This window comes from Mustela erminea, chromosome 2, assembly GCF_009829155.1.
Source record: "Mustela erminea isolate mMusErm1 chromosome 2, mMusErm1.Pri, whole genome shotgun sequence".
NCBI lineage: Eukaryota > Metazoa > Chordata > Mammalia > Carnivora > Mustelidae > Mustela > Mustela erminea.
Genome location: NC_045615.1, coordinates 63,266,117 through 63,282,019, shown reverse-complemented (window position 1 = coordinate 63,282,019; position 15,903 = coordinate 63,266,117). Strand labels below are relative to the sequence as shown.

Here is a 15,903-nt window from a genome sequence, read left to right as displayed (position 1 = left end):
ATGTACTCCAGGGAAGTTAAGAAAGGCTTTCCTCAGGCAGTCAGGTCTAAGGGCGTGACTAAGGATGAATGACCTTAACTTTAAGTGAATGGGAGAGTAAAAGGAGGCTATTCTGGGTAGTGGGAACAACACGTAAAAAACTTAAGGTAACAGCAGCAAACCTATGAAATAATAGATAAAACAAAATATCTATATTGGAAATCAGAAAATACTACTGAGAGTAATTAAAGAAGACCTAAATATGTAGAAAGATATATTATGTTTATGGATTATAAGACTCAATATTGCTAATATGTTCATTTCCCTAAATTGGTCTAAAGATTCCAGACAATACCAAATATCCCAGCAGGCCATTTTTTTAAAAAATTGATAAGCCAATTAAAAAATTTATATGGAAATACAATGGATTTAGAACTGTTAAAACAATCTGGAAAGTGAGAAATAAAATGGAAAGATTATCTAATTTCAAGACTTCCTGTAAAGCTAGAGTAATCAAACAAATTAATGGAACAGTCTAGAGACCTCATAGACTCATACACATATATCAGTTAGTTTTCAACTGAGGTGCCAAGTCAATTCAATGGTAAGAGAAAAGGTTTTTAAATAAATGATGCCAAAACAAACGTGTATTTTTCAAAAGCTACCTACCTTTATATGAATATTGATTTGAGATGGACCACAGACCTAAAATATAAAAAGCTAAAACCATAAAGTTTCTACAGGAAAACATAAGAAAAATCTTCACAACGTCAGGGAGGGGAAAGATTTATTACAGAGGACACAGAAAATATTAGCCAGCAAAAACAGATAAATTAGGCTTCCTGAAAATTAAAGCATTCATTATGAAAATGAGTAGGTAAGCCACAGACTGGGAAAAATATTCTCAATACATATATCTGACAAAGAACTCTTAACCAAAATATATAAAGAACTCTCATAAACCAACAATAAAAAAAAAAAACTACAGACAACCTAATTTTAAAAACGAGTAAAAGACTTGAACATTGACTTTACAAATGATGCTGAGTATCACCAGTCATCTGAGAAATGAAAATGAAAATCCCAGTGAGGTACCATTTCATGTCTACCAGAATGGTTAAAATAAAAAAGACTGACTATATCAAATGTTGTGAGGGTAGTATGGAGAACTAGAACTTTTATACATTGCTGGTGGGAATATAAAATTCTACAACCACTTTGGAAAAACTGTTTGGCAACTGACATTCATTTATTCGATGACCCAGCAATTCTACTGCTAGGTAGTTATCTAAGAGAAATGAAAACTTATGTCCAAGAAAGACTTGTCCAAGAATATTTATAGGCCTTATTTGTAATATCCTTAAAGTTGAAATAATCCAAATAAATACCAATTAGAGAGTGAATAAATACATTTTGATAAATTTATATAATAGAATGTTACTTAAGAATAAGAATAAACTATTGATACGTATGACAATGTGGATATTTCTCAAAAAATACTATCTCGGGCAAAAGGAGCCAGACACAAAAGAACATACACTAAATGACTTCATTTATATGAAGGACAAAAATAGGCAGAAAAAATGGAGGGTGGTATAAATCAGAGAGACTTCTGCCTTTGGGGTAGGTGAAGTTGAACAGAAAGGGACATAACAGAACTTTCTGTGCTGGTAGAAATATTCTATATCTTATTTCTGGTGGCAGTTGTATGGAGATACATATATATATATATATATATATATATTTTTTTTTTTTTTTTCAAAACTTTCAAACTCAAAACTTAAAATTTATTCTCTGTAAATTATACCTCCATTTAAAAAAGAAAGCCCAGGATAAAAGAGCATGGTATATCTATAGGTAAAAAAGACTAAAAAACTCAGGGCTGATGGTTAATTCTTAAATTTTACTTCAGAAAACAAGAATTCAAGCCCCCTTCCCCTGAATAAATTATTCCTGCATTTTAAGTCATGATGATGGAAGAGTTGTTTATATTAAAGTCCTTTTTCCTCATGATATGTGTCATATAGGGATTGAAAACATCACAATCAATGAAATAAATCTCATCTTAAATGGTATAACCTAGGGCACATAGAAGTTAAAACATTAGCAGCACGTGAGAAAGGCATGTCATCTGTGTTTAAAAAGTCTGGCTGCTGGGCTGAGGAGAAGTGTGAGAAGGGAGAAATATTCAAATATTCCAAACTCTGTACTTCTCCTAACTCTAATCTATATTCAGTAATTTTTACCAAAGTAATGTAACTAAAAAATATGATTCGTATCTGGAAAATAAATCCAGTGACCATACATTATATTATGACAAGGAACTAATTCATCAATTTTTCTTTTACATGATTTATTCCATAGGCAAGGCATCATGTCTCTTGCAACTCATCTTTGTATCCTTAGAAGATTCTAGGCCAGGGCCTTGAAAATAATGGATCCTCAATAATTATTTATAAACTGGAATTAATTAATCAATGTATATACTGATTAGTTGGAATTTATGTCCAAATTACATATCCCCACAATGGGAAATTTTCTGCAATTATTTTATGTCTTCATATAAAATGTCTGACCCAGTGATGATCTCATTTGGTAATTTATGGGAAACATGTTTAAAGAAGTATATGAAGTGAAACACAAGTCCAACTCATCCCGGCTTAAAAATTTAACCATATAGGCGCTGCCTGAGTAGTTATTTTTTAAAAATTATAGAAAAAGCACAATTGTTAAAAATATAACCAACCCACCAACCAACCCCACTGAGTCTAGTTTTGGTCTCCATTTGAATATCTAAGCAATCATATAGGCTGCAATGATTACAAAGGCTTCGATTCACTGTTTGGAATTAAACGTCAAATTGGCAAGAGCAGAAAAGCTGTGAACGGAGAAGGAAATTGTTATTCCAGTGATGGAAGCTTCACTGGTGAGAGTTATTCTGTTGGCAGCTGAGACTTCAGGGGATTGATTCTCACTATGAAAACCAGCGGTCCTTTAATCATACATTATAAGAGCATTTGTGATGCTTTGCAGGCAGTCTTTGTTCCTGTGATTTTCCTGCTGCTTTCCTTCCTGAGCACAATAAGTTCAAGATGGCTAATGCTGTTGTCTGGTTATGCCAAGAACTTCCTAAGTGCCACTGGGCTTTCATCATGAAGACGGATGGCAAAACCATCAAAGGTGAATATCTCCTTCTAAATGGGGACTCCCACGATCATGTTATTTTTGGGAGAGCAGCTCTCTGGCTCCATGGATATTACTTGAACGCAGTAACCACGTTCTTCTGCAGCTCTTGCTCGATCCAGATCCACTAGGCACATGCACTGTTTTCCTGAAATACAGTAAAACAGTACCATGAGACACCCTACAAGGAACAGTGCGATTTCCAGTTGTCTAAGGGACTCTACACGGTGACAAACCCTACAAGTATATGGAACATGCTGTTTGCCCCCGAGTCCTGTTTCGTCTGTCTACCTATTTCTTGATCAGTATGGACAAAAGACAATCACATACAACATTTCACAGATTTGCTTTTGCTGACAATTTAAGAATGTTAACTTTTAAAAACTGTATTTACAAGTAGATCTCAAATACAGACTACAGATCTATTTCCCACTTTGGTTAAAAATACATTTAAAGACCTTGTGCCTGCATTCTCTATGGAAATGTATTACCTGTCATATTGTGAAAAAAATAAAATCTATCTTTCATAATATTTAAAGTATCATGCTAACAAAAAGACATCTGAAAGACGTGCTACAGTTGAACCTGGAATTTTTAGGACAAGGAAAAATGAGAAATGGAAGATATTTGAGAAAATTCTTAATTGTGCTTTGGTTATTTTAGGTGGATGTGTACGCTGAGTGTAATATAATCAATTTTCAGAACTCCTGCACGCCTATAAAATAGTGATACTCAATTTTTCTTGTAATCTTCGGAAAACAAAAGAGAAGACCTGACTGGCAAGCAAAGCAGCTAATTTGTGTTCCTTTGGCAAATGCAGATTTCTATGTTAAAGGTAGCTCTGGAAATAAAAATGATTTGGGGTTGAGTATATTCAAAGCTATGGTTCACTTTTATACGTTCAGTTTCTTTAAATTCAGTATACAAACTTCATTCTCCAAAAGGCTACTGACTATGCAGAACTTCATTCCATTTTCCTTAATTAGAATAATGACTAAACAGTATTTTTCAGTAATTTATTTGAATGCCCCCAGAAGCTGCTAAAATTGAACAGCTGTAGAAGTGAAGGCAGATAACTGAAACAGAGAAGTTCTGTGGAAGGCAGAAGAACACTCACAGACAGACTGAATGTGAAATCGGTAGGTAAGAATTGGCAATGAGACATTCAGATTTAAAATGTTTACTTTATACTTTTTCCTTAAAAGTCTCCATGCCCAAAAGAATGAACTGTGTTAGAAATGATATAAAAAGGAGATGTCTTGAATTCCACTTAGGTGAGATCACCGCCCCCCACCCATCCAGCCCCTCCCCGTTCATCTACAGTTGTGCAGCTGACATTCTTTTTTCTCCCTTAAAGTACCGTTCATCTTTTAAGACATCTGTAAAGGCTCCCCCCACCCCAACCCCCTCCTCAGTTTAAAATGAAACATTCTCTGTCAAAATAGACGCCCTGCATTCCTTCAGTACCCACCCTGGGTTTACACTGAGGCTCATTTACCCTTGGCTTCCATCCCAGTCCAGTTAACTTCTCCTTTTCTATTACGTAAAAGAATCGCATGTTTTCACATGTCGAAGAAGTATCTTTACAGCCGAAACTCAGTTGTTAGTAAGTCTACTACCTTCTGGGCCCTCGGAAGCTTCCTAAAATGTTCACAGGAAAAAAGCATGACCCATGCAAAGTACAGACATTGACATTTGATGGGGTCTGTGACTTGGAACATGACCTTCCCTCCCCTCATGGCAGTGATCATGCCAAGTGCTTCCCCTCCTCTTCAACTCCAGCAACTTCCCTTCTAGCGCTCCCTGAACATTCAAATGTACAGACAACTAGCTCAGAGTGTTGGGAAAGGGAAGGGAGGTGGAAGAGAAAAAGAGTGGGAAAGAGAGAGAGGTTGCATGTAAGAGAGAAAGAGCTTCATATGTTTATGCTCCGGAGTGTGAGAGAGGAGGAAATCACTTCTTTGTTTAGCCTCAGGTCTCAGATGTGCCTCTATGTGTATCTTGATCTGCTGGCTTTGAATTTAGGGTTTGAAGATAACTACTTTTCATACAACACAGTCCCTGGATGCAAGCTAATTAACACATCTGGTGCTCAGCCAAAGAAACAGCAATCTGTTTTCCGATATACTATGGTGGCCTCCAATGTGGGGCTTTTCTAAATAATTTTTAAGATTATTTTTGACTCCACTCAATTTTCACAAGCCCTAATTTTGGAACCTAGCCTTTGTATGGGTTCATAGCATGGCTCCATCATCTACCAGGTAAAAGATCCTGGAGAAGGTTTTGTCCCACTCCTAAATAATATTTTCATTAGAATTTACTGAGATAATGGTAAGGGCATTTAGCTCAGCACTTAAATGTGCACTAACTTTTAGCTGCTATTGTCCTTCGAAATGTTATTTCTTTTTCTGAAGCAAAGTCTTGGATAAATGCATTACTTAGACTTAAAATGCTACTGCAGGTCTTCCAATTAAGGTAATATTTACTATTACAGATGTTGAATAAATTGGTCTATGATTAATTATATACAAGTATGCTTTTTTTCCAAGAAAAAAATGCTTATACATATTTTAACAAATTAATGTTGGCATGCGAAGTTGATTTTTCCATCTTTATATTTTCTTCTGTGGCTTTTGACAGATCCCTCGGTTTGTTCATAACAATGAGAAAGAGATTTCACATAATTCTGCTCAATATACAAATACTGAAGATGAATGTAAAAGTATTAACATTAACAAAAATGGGATAAAATACTCTTATCCTACAAAGCCCTTTTCATCATGGATTGCCTTTTCTGGGAAAAACAGACTTGAGTGTCTTGTGGATAAATGGACCAGTTTTCTCCATTTACAGCCAGTCCATTCATTCCTAGGCATAGTGTGTGTAATCTACTCGCCAGCTGCTCTGTGAAAACACATACCTACGAGTCTTCGTTGGGGCGGAAGCTGCACAGCTGTCTGATCCGCAAATCTGCACAGAATCATGTGTTCCTAAAAGAAAAAGCAATATTATGTGGGTCTATTTTAATCTTCTGTTTCAAAACTGTAAAAATTATTAAAACTACCTCACTTTTCTGGAGATCTACAGTTTAACTGAATAAAGTACCGCATAAGTAATACGTCTTAAAGAAACACACTTTCAGGAAGTGGTACTCAGTAACATTTCCCCCTTTCAAGGAGACTGTTCTCCTGACCCAGTTCTTAAGAATGGATGCAAGGAAAAGCCTCTGGCCACGTAGCCAGTTTCTTTGAGCAAAAATAAGGTTATAGTGTGTGATTATCACATGTTAAATGAAAAGACCAAAAAGTCACTTCTATTTTTCCTTTAATAAAACTTAAATCTCAGGAACATGGTTCCAAGAAGACAGTTGAAGTGGCTTTTCTTCCTCCTGCCAGGGGAAAAGGAAGTACTGGGGAAGATCATCACTACGTGTGGGTTTTATGGTTCTGGGGTTCCCTGGAATACCCAGCCAAGTGCTGGCTGCTCGGACACTTTTCTGGCCTCTTCCCTTATCCCTCCAGAGGAGAGGAAGCTGGCTCACTCACTCGAAATGGCTGCTGGAGGGGCATCTACTTCTACTTTAAGGGCAACCATAAGAATAACCTGAGCGAGTGGGAGGAAAATTATTGTTCAGCTTGACCATTTTAGGAAAGACTGCTTTCATGCAAAAAGAACAAGCCTTCATAGGGGCAGAGAGCTGATGAGTCCACACAGGGCTCTGAAATCTGTGAGCAGCCAAAGGTGAGTGCTCGGGCAGAGTGGGGGTACTGCCGTACTCCCATGACGGCTGTTCACTTGGAACAGATGCAGGGTCCCTGTGTGTAAATGATCTCACCTGGCAGCTTAGCCAAAGGCTTGAACTCTGATTGCTCATTTGTCCCCTTTAGTCTTTTGTACATTCAACTTGAGGTTTCCATTTTTTAAAAGAAGGTAATTGAGGTGACTGTGTGATCTTGGTTCTTTTGTGAAGGGTTACTTCTGTCTCAACTTTTATGCATTAAAACAACAATATTGTAATGCTCACTATAAAATTTAGCGGCCAATGGATAGGACACTAATAAATGGTTCAAATGAGTAACTTGTATTAAGCAGCCATGAACTGGCATCAACAAAAGGGCAGAGGAAAGATTTAGAATTATAGAATTTGAAGAAAAGGCCAGAAAAAGCATGCCCTTTGTCTTCACTGTGTTTGAAAGTCAAGATCTCTTAATGTTGAGGCAATCACCTTTGGTGTCTTCACCACATTTTACTGGAATTATTTGTGGATGTGTTCTCCCCACTAGAAGTTAAATTCTGGAAAGGGAAGGCACAGAGCAACAAGTCAGTTCAAGGTTTTCTGGCTAAACTGAACTGTGGAGAAAAACACTTCCAGTGTAACTCTCAAGATATTTGGACACTGCCTCCGTTTAGTTCTGCCTGGCAGCCCACCTATCATGGTTCAGTTAAGAAGTATCTTGCCACAGTATCCAGGAAGTTCAGACCTCTCTCTGGTGCCTTAATACCCGTGACCCTCAAAGGGGTTGATGGCCAAGCAGCTTTTGGGGGTGTGGGAGAAGGAGTAGACAAAGGTGAACTGGGTACCAGTGAGTTTTCTGCTCTCTGGAAGAGCCTGGGTGCCCTGTTGCTACTCCTTAGAAATGTTATACTCTTTTCTAGCCCATGAGACTGTGGCACCCGACCTCTTCTTCACTGACCTAGGTTTTTTCCATGCATCTTCTCAGTTTGTTTTTAGCTAGCATCACTCAAAGAAGCATTAAAAACAGGGGCCTAGTTTTTGTTTATTTTCCAACTCATTGTCTACTTTATTGGCAGGGTCTTATAAAAGAAAGGTAAGGTGTTTTGAATCTTAGAAGATAAAGTTCCCCGGGTCCTGATTTTCCAAAAAACCTTAGAGTTCCCTAAGACATACAAACTTTAAAATCCCGTAGGCAAAGACCAGGAAAGTCTGGTTCTGGATGAAGGCATCAGCATTCTTCCTCTGTAGGTTTTTGTGTATGGTCAGAGCAGGAGAAGGGGTGGGGGTGGGGAATGGAGGGTGGGAAATAGAGTTGGAGGTACCTGTTTAGGGGTTATAAAGTAGAGGTGAAGGAGATATATGTGCCAAGGTGGTAGAAATGAACATTTTTAGGTCACTGTCCCCCACTACTTAACTGTTGGATGGAGAAAGGAAAAATCTTGAAAGGTGGGGCTGGCAGGTAAAATGAGACTATATATTTTTAGTGTGTCCGTGTAAGAAGTGAACTAAGAATCTGATTTATCAAGTTTTAATGGTATTATTCATATATTTCTGGCAAATATCATTTATCATTTTCTAGACTGCATTATGTCATGTTATTGACGAATTAGTTGGTGATATTCGGGAAACTGGAAACTAGTTTGCTCAGATTGATGCCCCGAAACTATGTAATGTTCTGACTACTGCTGAGAAACAGTTCTTGTGTTTCTTCATGCCTTATGAGTAGAGGCACTGCTTTTGTTCCAGACCAGGGCTTGGCAAACTCCAGCCTATAAGCCAAATCCAGTCTATGACCTCTTTCTCTATGGCTCTGAAGTTAAAAACAGTCTTTACATTTTTAAAGGACTGTACACCACCACCACCAAAAGCAACAAGAATGGCAAGGACAAAGTAGAATAGTGGGGAGGTTTTTAAGTGCCTGACAAAACCTAAAATTTTTACCATCTGACCTTTTACAGAAAAGTGTGCCTGTGTTCTAGAGTATCTTCTCAAAGATGTTTATATAGTGAGCAACTTTGGAAAATACATACTGTCTCGCTCTGGAGCAAAGGGCAGGAATGCGTGCTTAAAGATTAAAAACTGGCTTTCCTAAGCTCAGTTTCCCTCTCCTGTAATGCAATTCACTGTGCATGTAGCGGTCGTGTGGCCCTTTTTGTGCTGCCCTGTGGGAACTGGGTCTCAGGAAGTCAGGACAAAAATGAGGATAACCTGGGTATTCCTGCCAGGTGTCTGACTCAGAAGTCTCCCATCTGCCGGCATCCATGAAACGGTGGGAGGCTAGCATGGGAGCTTACAGGCTAAACTCTCAGACCCCTCACAAATCTTGCCACCTACTTGAACTTGAATCTTGATTTACAAAACAAAACAAAACATAAAAATATACCCACTCCCAATATTACATGTTGATGAGTAATTCCAAGATAACTATAGATTATATATCCTGTTAGAAATTTGGGAGGGGAAAAATACAAAGAAGGAATAAAAAGTATATTAGAAATACGTCTAGAACTTTTTAAGTTTACCTTATATGATAAAGTTTTCTTGAATTGTTCACTGAAATAGAAAAGAAAAAAAGTTATTTTAAACACCAAAGATTAGGAATCCAGATAACAAAGATTAGGAGCAGAAATACTCTATTTCTATAATATTATAGAAATACAGAAGCAACTATAAACAAAAGTAGGTATTTTATCTGAGGTGATCTTAAACTAAAATCTATGCCAGTTTGAAATGTCTCTGTTAAAAGTAAAAAACATACTCTCAATATGCTATTAATTTTGAAAAAATTTTCAAAGATTGTTTACATTATTAGAGATGCACAACCTTTTTTTTTTTTTTTTTCTCTTTCCCACATGGGTGCACACAGATCCAGGGGTTTTAAAATGTAGGTTTTACTACTATTTAGGTATGGTGAGGCTAACAGATCAGGATGTTTTTTCAATGTTTGCCATTGAAAAGATAGTTTTTTTCCCAACAATTCCCAAGAGGAGAGGCATGCCATGCCACACAGGGCCACATGGGAAGCACCAGGGCTGTAGGAGACAGAGGGAGTGGGATACAATGTGGGCAAGAGCCTTTATTAGGGATTCCATAGGAAGAGATGATAAGGCAGGATGAGCAAGCTTAGGACTGGGTAGTTTGGATAATGCCAGTGGTTTGGGGGATAGGGGCTGTCCCTAGTTGTCTAGCACCTGACACTGGGGTGCTAAAGGCAGGGGGATAATGGACTGGGAGTGTCTTCCAATGACAAAAGGAGAAAATGGCAATAAACTTACAGAGATATGAAAAAGTTGACAGACACTAAAGTAAGATTTTAAAATCAACTAAATGAAGCGAGAGGCTAAATAACTCAAATTAACATTCTTAAAAATCTTTATAGTGCTAGACTTACAGATTTATTGGTGGTCTGTATCTGTATAGACTCAGAGCAGAGTGAAATTTGAGCTATTGAATAAACCTTAAGTTATGTTTATTTGCTTTTCCAAAGCTCCTTTGGTTTTCTCTCAACTAGTTGCAAATTGTGGTAAAGAAGAAAAAAACCAAAGACAAAGAAAAAGAAGGCTATTATTTGTACTTTATTACTTTACTCAGATGCCTTCAAATATAAATTCTGATGGGAATTTGCTAAGATTTCTTAAAAGTAATCATGCAAATGGCCAGAGTCTTTTTTATGATACATAATACAATTTTAAAACAAAATATTTAATCTATTCTATAATTAAAATGATCAGCATGATTCTCAATAACTATGGTTCAGAGAGATGTCATAAACACCGTGACACTATCCCTCCAATAGGTCAGGTCAAAGGGGTGAGAAGTAAAATGTCTCCCCCTTGGAGGTGGGATAAGAAGACTGTAGAAATGGCTGTCCGGCTTGCAGATTCATCAGCTCTCATGGGCAGTATTTAAAAATACTGTACCTGGCAACAGCTCATATTTTATTGAATGCTTACTCTATGCTGCTTCTAGGTGTTTTATATAGACATCATTCAATTCTCACAAACACCTTGAGTTGGTTCCTATTATAACCTTCATTTTGTAGATGAGAAAATGTAGGCAAAAAGAGCTGAAGTTAATTGCCTGAGGTGACACGACTTAAAAAAGTCAGAGGAGGTCCTAAGCGCTTAACCACAGCACCCACTGCCTCTCATAGGTGATGAGAAAGGCCAAACTAGAAATTCAGATTTCTAGTCAGCTCACTCTCAGACAGACTCGCTTCTAAAGTTGAGGAGCTAGATGCAGGAGAAAACTCAAGGAGCAGCCGGAGAGGAGAGCTTCCCTTCCTTACATAACTCCTAAACAGTACCTGCCTTTGTGGAAAGAGGAAGTGAGTTCAAACTGAAATCTCACTGCAACTTTGTTATCAAAGGAGTTTCGGGCTTTAGTTCTGTTCCCCACATTGGGGCCTTAGGGCGAACACGACATTTCACCTTTTGGGAAAATGAAACTTTGAGGTGTTCTGAATGAAACCGTAACAGCAAGGGCAGGTGACAAAGGAAGCCCGCGTTTTGATGCAGTGCTCAATCACCATGTCTGTGGCCACTCCGCAAGCATGCAGTGCCACCTGGAAAACAAAACCAGACGTCAGCACTGAGCTCCTGCCTCACCAGCACTCCTGCTTCTGTGCCTTCTTCTTTCTTTCTTTCCCTTTTTTTTTTAACTCTTTGTGAGCATGTGAGGACTGATCCCCTGGAGGTTTCAAGTTACCAGAACATTATTCCATAATAGTTTAGATAGTTCCCATCTGGACATACCAAAGGGCTAGTCAGCTATTCATATTAATTAAGAAAGCTAAGCAAGGCTGAGAGATTACAAATGGAACGCTGCAAAGGAAGCACAAGATTTATTCAATGGAAAATCTGACATGATGTTAAATATGGAAAATTCAATATGTATGCACGTCTAAGCTGGTGCTCTTGGTGATTATTAATTTAGTTCAGTTGTAGCATTGTGGCAAGAACACGAGATTGAAATCTGAATGTCTAGTTTCAAACTGTAGTAGCCTATGAGATCCTGGGCCATATAAAATTTAACTTCCTTGGGCCTCGGTCTGCTTAACTATAAACTATAGTTAACAGTACTGACATATAACAATGATGTTGCAAAAACTAAATAAAAACATATTCAAAAACATTCTTTCAATACTACATGAACATAATCTAAACAACGTTCTAGGAAAACTGATCAAATCATATTTATGGATCCCCTTTTCATATTCATATAACAGGTCATATAATTCATAAAAATAATAATTTATACATAATTCATATTTATGAATTCAACAATTCATAAAAAAATCCCTAAAAATGATCTTAAGATGTTTTCAAAACAAATTCCTTAAATATACCTATATTGTGACACAATCTAAAGTAGACAATTATGAAAACTATTAGGCTAAATAAAGCAAAACAGGACCCTATGAAAAAAAAATCTGATATGGGGATCTTAAAAAAATATAGTATTTTGTCAGAAATATGCTCAGATCTCTGACAACTTCAAGGTAGAGAGGGTCTTTCAGAGTGAAGAGGAGATTTTCTGGAAATTTCTGAATGTGAGTATCATAAGTTAGATTCCCTTCTTAAACTGGAAAACCAAAAGCTATGCTGTATTGGGAAGAGGAAAGCATGATTTCTGCTCTCAATCCTTCTTCTGAATTTCCCCTCCTTTTAGGCTTATATTGATTTAGAAGTCAACCGTCCCTGTGGTTGTTGTCAATCCTCTTTCACTCTGAAAATCAAGCCTGGGAAGGTTGCCATTCGGTGGAGGCAGCCACTACTGGATAACTGCAAGTAAAGAACTTTGATTTCTCATCTGTCCCTTTTATTTAATCAGCTTTGCAGGGTAAAAATCAGGCTAGTTCTTATTTTCATGAGTAGCTAGAGAAAACCTCACCATTAAAGTTGTAGATGCATATTCCCCTGGAGGGGAAGAAAAGAGAACTAACACTCCCTGAGTGCCCTTTATGTGGGGACACTAGGATGGGTGAAGGCATGCAGATCTTTCTATGCCTACAAGGGCCCTGAAAGATTTTTATCTCTGTTTTAGAAGTAAGAAAACTAAGGCTCAGAGAAATTAAGAACATGCCCACAACAAAGCAGATTCTGAGCGGCAGGATCCTGACCCCAGAGCCTGAACCCATACGTTAATTACATCAGGCTGCTTCTCTGCAAAACTCTTTTAAGAATCTTAAAAGTATGGACAATTTACTTTTATAAATCTCTCTTCACTTAGGTTCACACTTCCTTTGCTACAGGCAAAATAATGAGTTTATTTCCCTCACTTAAACAAAACAACTAAATCTAAGAACTGTTTACCCAATGGATTTTAGTCCTAAAAGGTTTTATTGCTTCATATGCTCCTAATTTCCATTGTTACCAAATGCAGATCAGAAAGAACAGGCAAATAACGAAGAGAGATATAGATCAATAGAACAATCTGAATATGAACATTGAGCATAAAACAAATGTGGCATTTCAAACCACTGGGAAAAAGACATACTTTTAATTCATTTTTTTTAAGATTTTATTTTTAAGTAATCTCTATTCCCAACATGGGGCTCAAACTTACAACCCTGAGATCAAAAGTTGCATGCTCTACCAACTAAGTCATCTAGGTGCCCTGAAGATGGGCTTTTTAATAAGTGATGTTGAGTTAACTTGACAGCCATATGAAAAATAAAATGAGACCTTTTCCTCTCACCACACATAGTATATTTCAAGTGGATTAGAGATTTTAAAGCACAAAACAACAACCACCAATAATGAATTCCTCTATAACCTAGGGGAGTGGAAATACTTAACTATGTCTGAAATTCTATATACAATAAAGAGTAAGTTAATACATTTGACAAAAATGAAAAAAATTAGATGGCAAAGAAACAAAAACCATACATAAAAAGACAAATGACAAAGTGAGAAAAAAATTGGCAACTTAAAACATTAACAAAAAGTTAATATCCCTAATACATATCAAGTTTCTGAAAATAAAGAGAAGTATATAATCTGATAGTAAAATGGACAAAAGATTTGGAAAATCCAGAAACAAAAATATGTGAATATTGTCTTAAACCAAAGTTGTTCAATATTGTTCAAAATAAGAGAACTATTACATTAAGATACTACTTATCACCCATTAAAGTGGCAAAATTCTAAAATTTGATGACAATCTATGGGCCAGGGTATGGGGAAACAGATAATGTCATACATTGCTGGTGGGAATATAAAAACATCACAACCCCATGAAGGAGGAATTTAGCAATATCCAGCAAAATTACATGAGTAATTTGCGAACTCACTTCTAAAAATCTGTTCAAGGGAGACACTGGCCAAAACATAAAAAGATTTATTCATTGAAGTAATATTTGAAATAACAACAAGATGGAAACAAGCCAATTTTCCATTGAAAGAGGACTCGCGGCTTGCTCTGAAGTTCTAAAAAGGAATGAGGAACATTTCTCTACAGGGCCATGGTAGAGATTATTAAGTGAAAACTAATGTTAAAACAGTTCTCAAACTATTTTCAGTAACCATCACTGGTGTCTGTATTTTTGTTTTAAGACTCAAATGTGTATATTGTGAGATAAAGCAAATAAGAAATATGCTAATGGTGCCATTAGGAAACAGAGCTTTTTTTTTTTTTTTTTTTTTTTTTAAAGCATAGGAGAAAGAAGAAAGAGATATGAGATAGCTAAGTGAGGCTAAGTTAAAATCCCATAGTTCTCGGGGCACCTGGGTGGCTCAGTGGGTTAAAGCCTCTGCCTTCTGCTCAGGTCATGATCCCGGTTCTTTTCATTGGGCTCTCTGCTCAGCAAGGAGCCTGCTTCCCTTCCTCTCTCTGCCTACTTGTGATCTCTGTCTGTCAAATAAATAAATAAATAATCTTAAAAAAAAAAAAAAATCCCACAGTCCTGAATTTAAATTGGAAGTGTCAGTATTTACCCACGATGATTAAAAAAAAAAAAAAAAATTTGCCTTGCTCAGACCACAGGAAATCCTGGAAGACCAAACCAGTGGCAACAACTAACCCCAGTACCTAAATTGTGGTAATTGAAATAGCATTTTCATTTAAAAACAATTTAGAGGGGCGCCTGGGTGGCTCAGTGGGTTAAAGCCTCTGCCTTCGGGTTAAGCTGCTGTGGGTTAAGCTGCTGCCTTCGGCTCGGGTCATGATCTCAGGGTCCTGGGATCGAATTCCGCATCGGGCTCTCTGCTTAGCAGGGAGCCTGCTTCCTTCTCTCTCTCTGCCTGCCTCTCTGCCTACTTGTGATCTCTCTCTGTCAAATAAATAAATAAAAAATCTTAAAAAAAAAAAACCAATTTAGAGCTGCATGAAGGAATAGCCACTGCCAGGTAGGAGGCAGGAAATGCGTAAGATGAGCTGGAGCATCGTGTTATACGGAAAGCACGGAGATATGAAATACTACTGAAGTCCTATCGATAGGACTCAGGAGCTAACCTCAAGAGACTCCCACTGAACAAACATCTGAGCATCAGCAAGAATAAGAAGTGCAATACAGTAATACTAAGCATTTCAAACATTAAACAGATGAGTCCATAATCATACTGGGGAAAAAAAAACCAACTCACTTTAAAATCCAGAAAATACAGGGGAAGAATCAAATTTTATCCGGTCTTTCCTAATGTACTGACTGTACCTCTGCATAACGGAACAGTTAATAAAGAAAAGTAAACAAAGATGGACTGATAAGATAAGAATAATACCCTTGTGCAATCCTTGCTGAAGTAATGGAGCTAAGGTCAATGACCTCAAATGTTGCTAAGGTTGCACAAGAGACAACCAGATGGAAGTGCCTACTGACAGAACATACCACCACCTATGATACAGTCTTACCCCAAAGTAAACCTGATCTGATTATGTTTCTACAATCTAGATCTAAGCACCCACTTCTAAGCAATCTTGGGAACAGGGTAATATGTGTTACAACACCAGGGGGATCTGACCAGCAAAATCCAAATTGAGGGAATTTCTACAGGAGAAACGTCATG

At 37.3% G+C, this 15,903-nt stretch overlaps 1 protein-coding gene and 2 long non-coding RNA genes across 9 annotated transcripts in view; 2 read left to right on the top strand and 1 right to left on the bottom strand.

Moving 5' to 3' along the window:
- LOC116584561 overlaps positions 1 to 5,860 on the top strand; it is a 45,311-nt gene extending 39,451 nt beyond the window's left edge. The window contains exons 3-5 of the long non-coding RNA XR_004283234.1: positions 3,013 to 3,159; positions 4,197 to 4,301; positions 5,803 to 5,860. This is a non-coding gene — a long non-coding RNA (uncharacterized LOC116584561). The remainder of the gene's footprint in view (positions 1 to 3,012; positions 3,160 to 4,196; positions 4,302 to 5,802) is intronic.
- The window catches only part of GSTCD (glutathione S-transferase C-terminal domain containing), a 133,483-nt gene continuing 120,729 nt past the window's right edge, over positions 3,150 to 15,903 (bottom strand). For 6 of the 7 annotated variants that reach the window (XM_032333064.1, XM_032333063.1, XM_032333062.1 and 3 more), the window contains exons 9-12: positions 11,329 to 11,462; positions 9,421 to 9,451; positions 6,083 to 6,152; positions 3,150 to 3,310 (exon numbers count right to left, since the gene is read on the bottom strand). In XM_032333064.1, coding sequence (XP_032188955.1) covers positions 3,174 to 3,310; positions 6,083 to 6,152; positions 9,421 to 9,451; positions 11,329 to 11,462 — 372 coding nt within the window. In that variant the 3' untranslated portion in view covers positions 3,150 to 3,173. Of the gene's footprint in view, positions 3,311 to 6,082; positions 6,153 to 7,387; positions 7,456 to 9,420; positions 9,452 to 11,328; positions 11,463 to 15,903 lie in introns of all 7 variants that reach the window. The other variant, XR_004283233.1, reaches the window with a different exon arrangement.
- LOC116584562 lies at positions 6,148 to 14,551 on the top strand. Its single transcript, XR_004283235.1, has 2 exons — positions 6,148 to 6,903; positions 10,941 to 14,551. It is a non-coding gene; the product is annotated as an uncharacterized LOC116584562 (long non-coding RNA).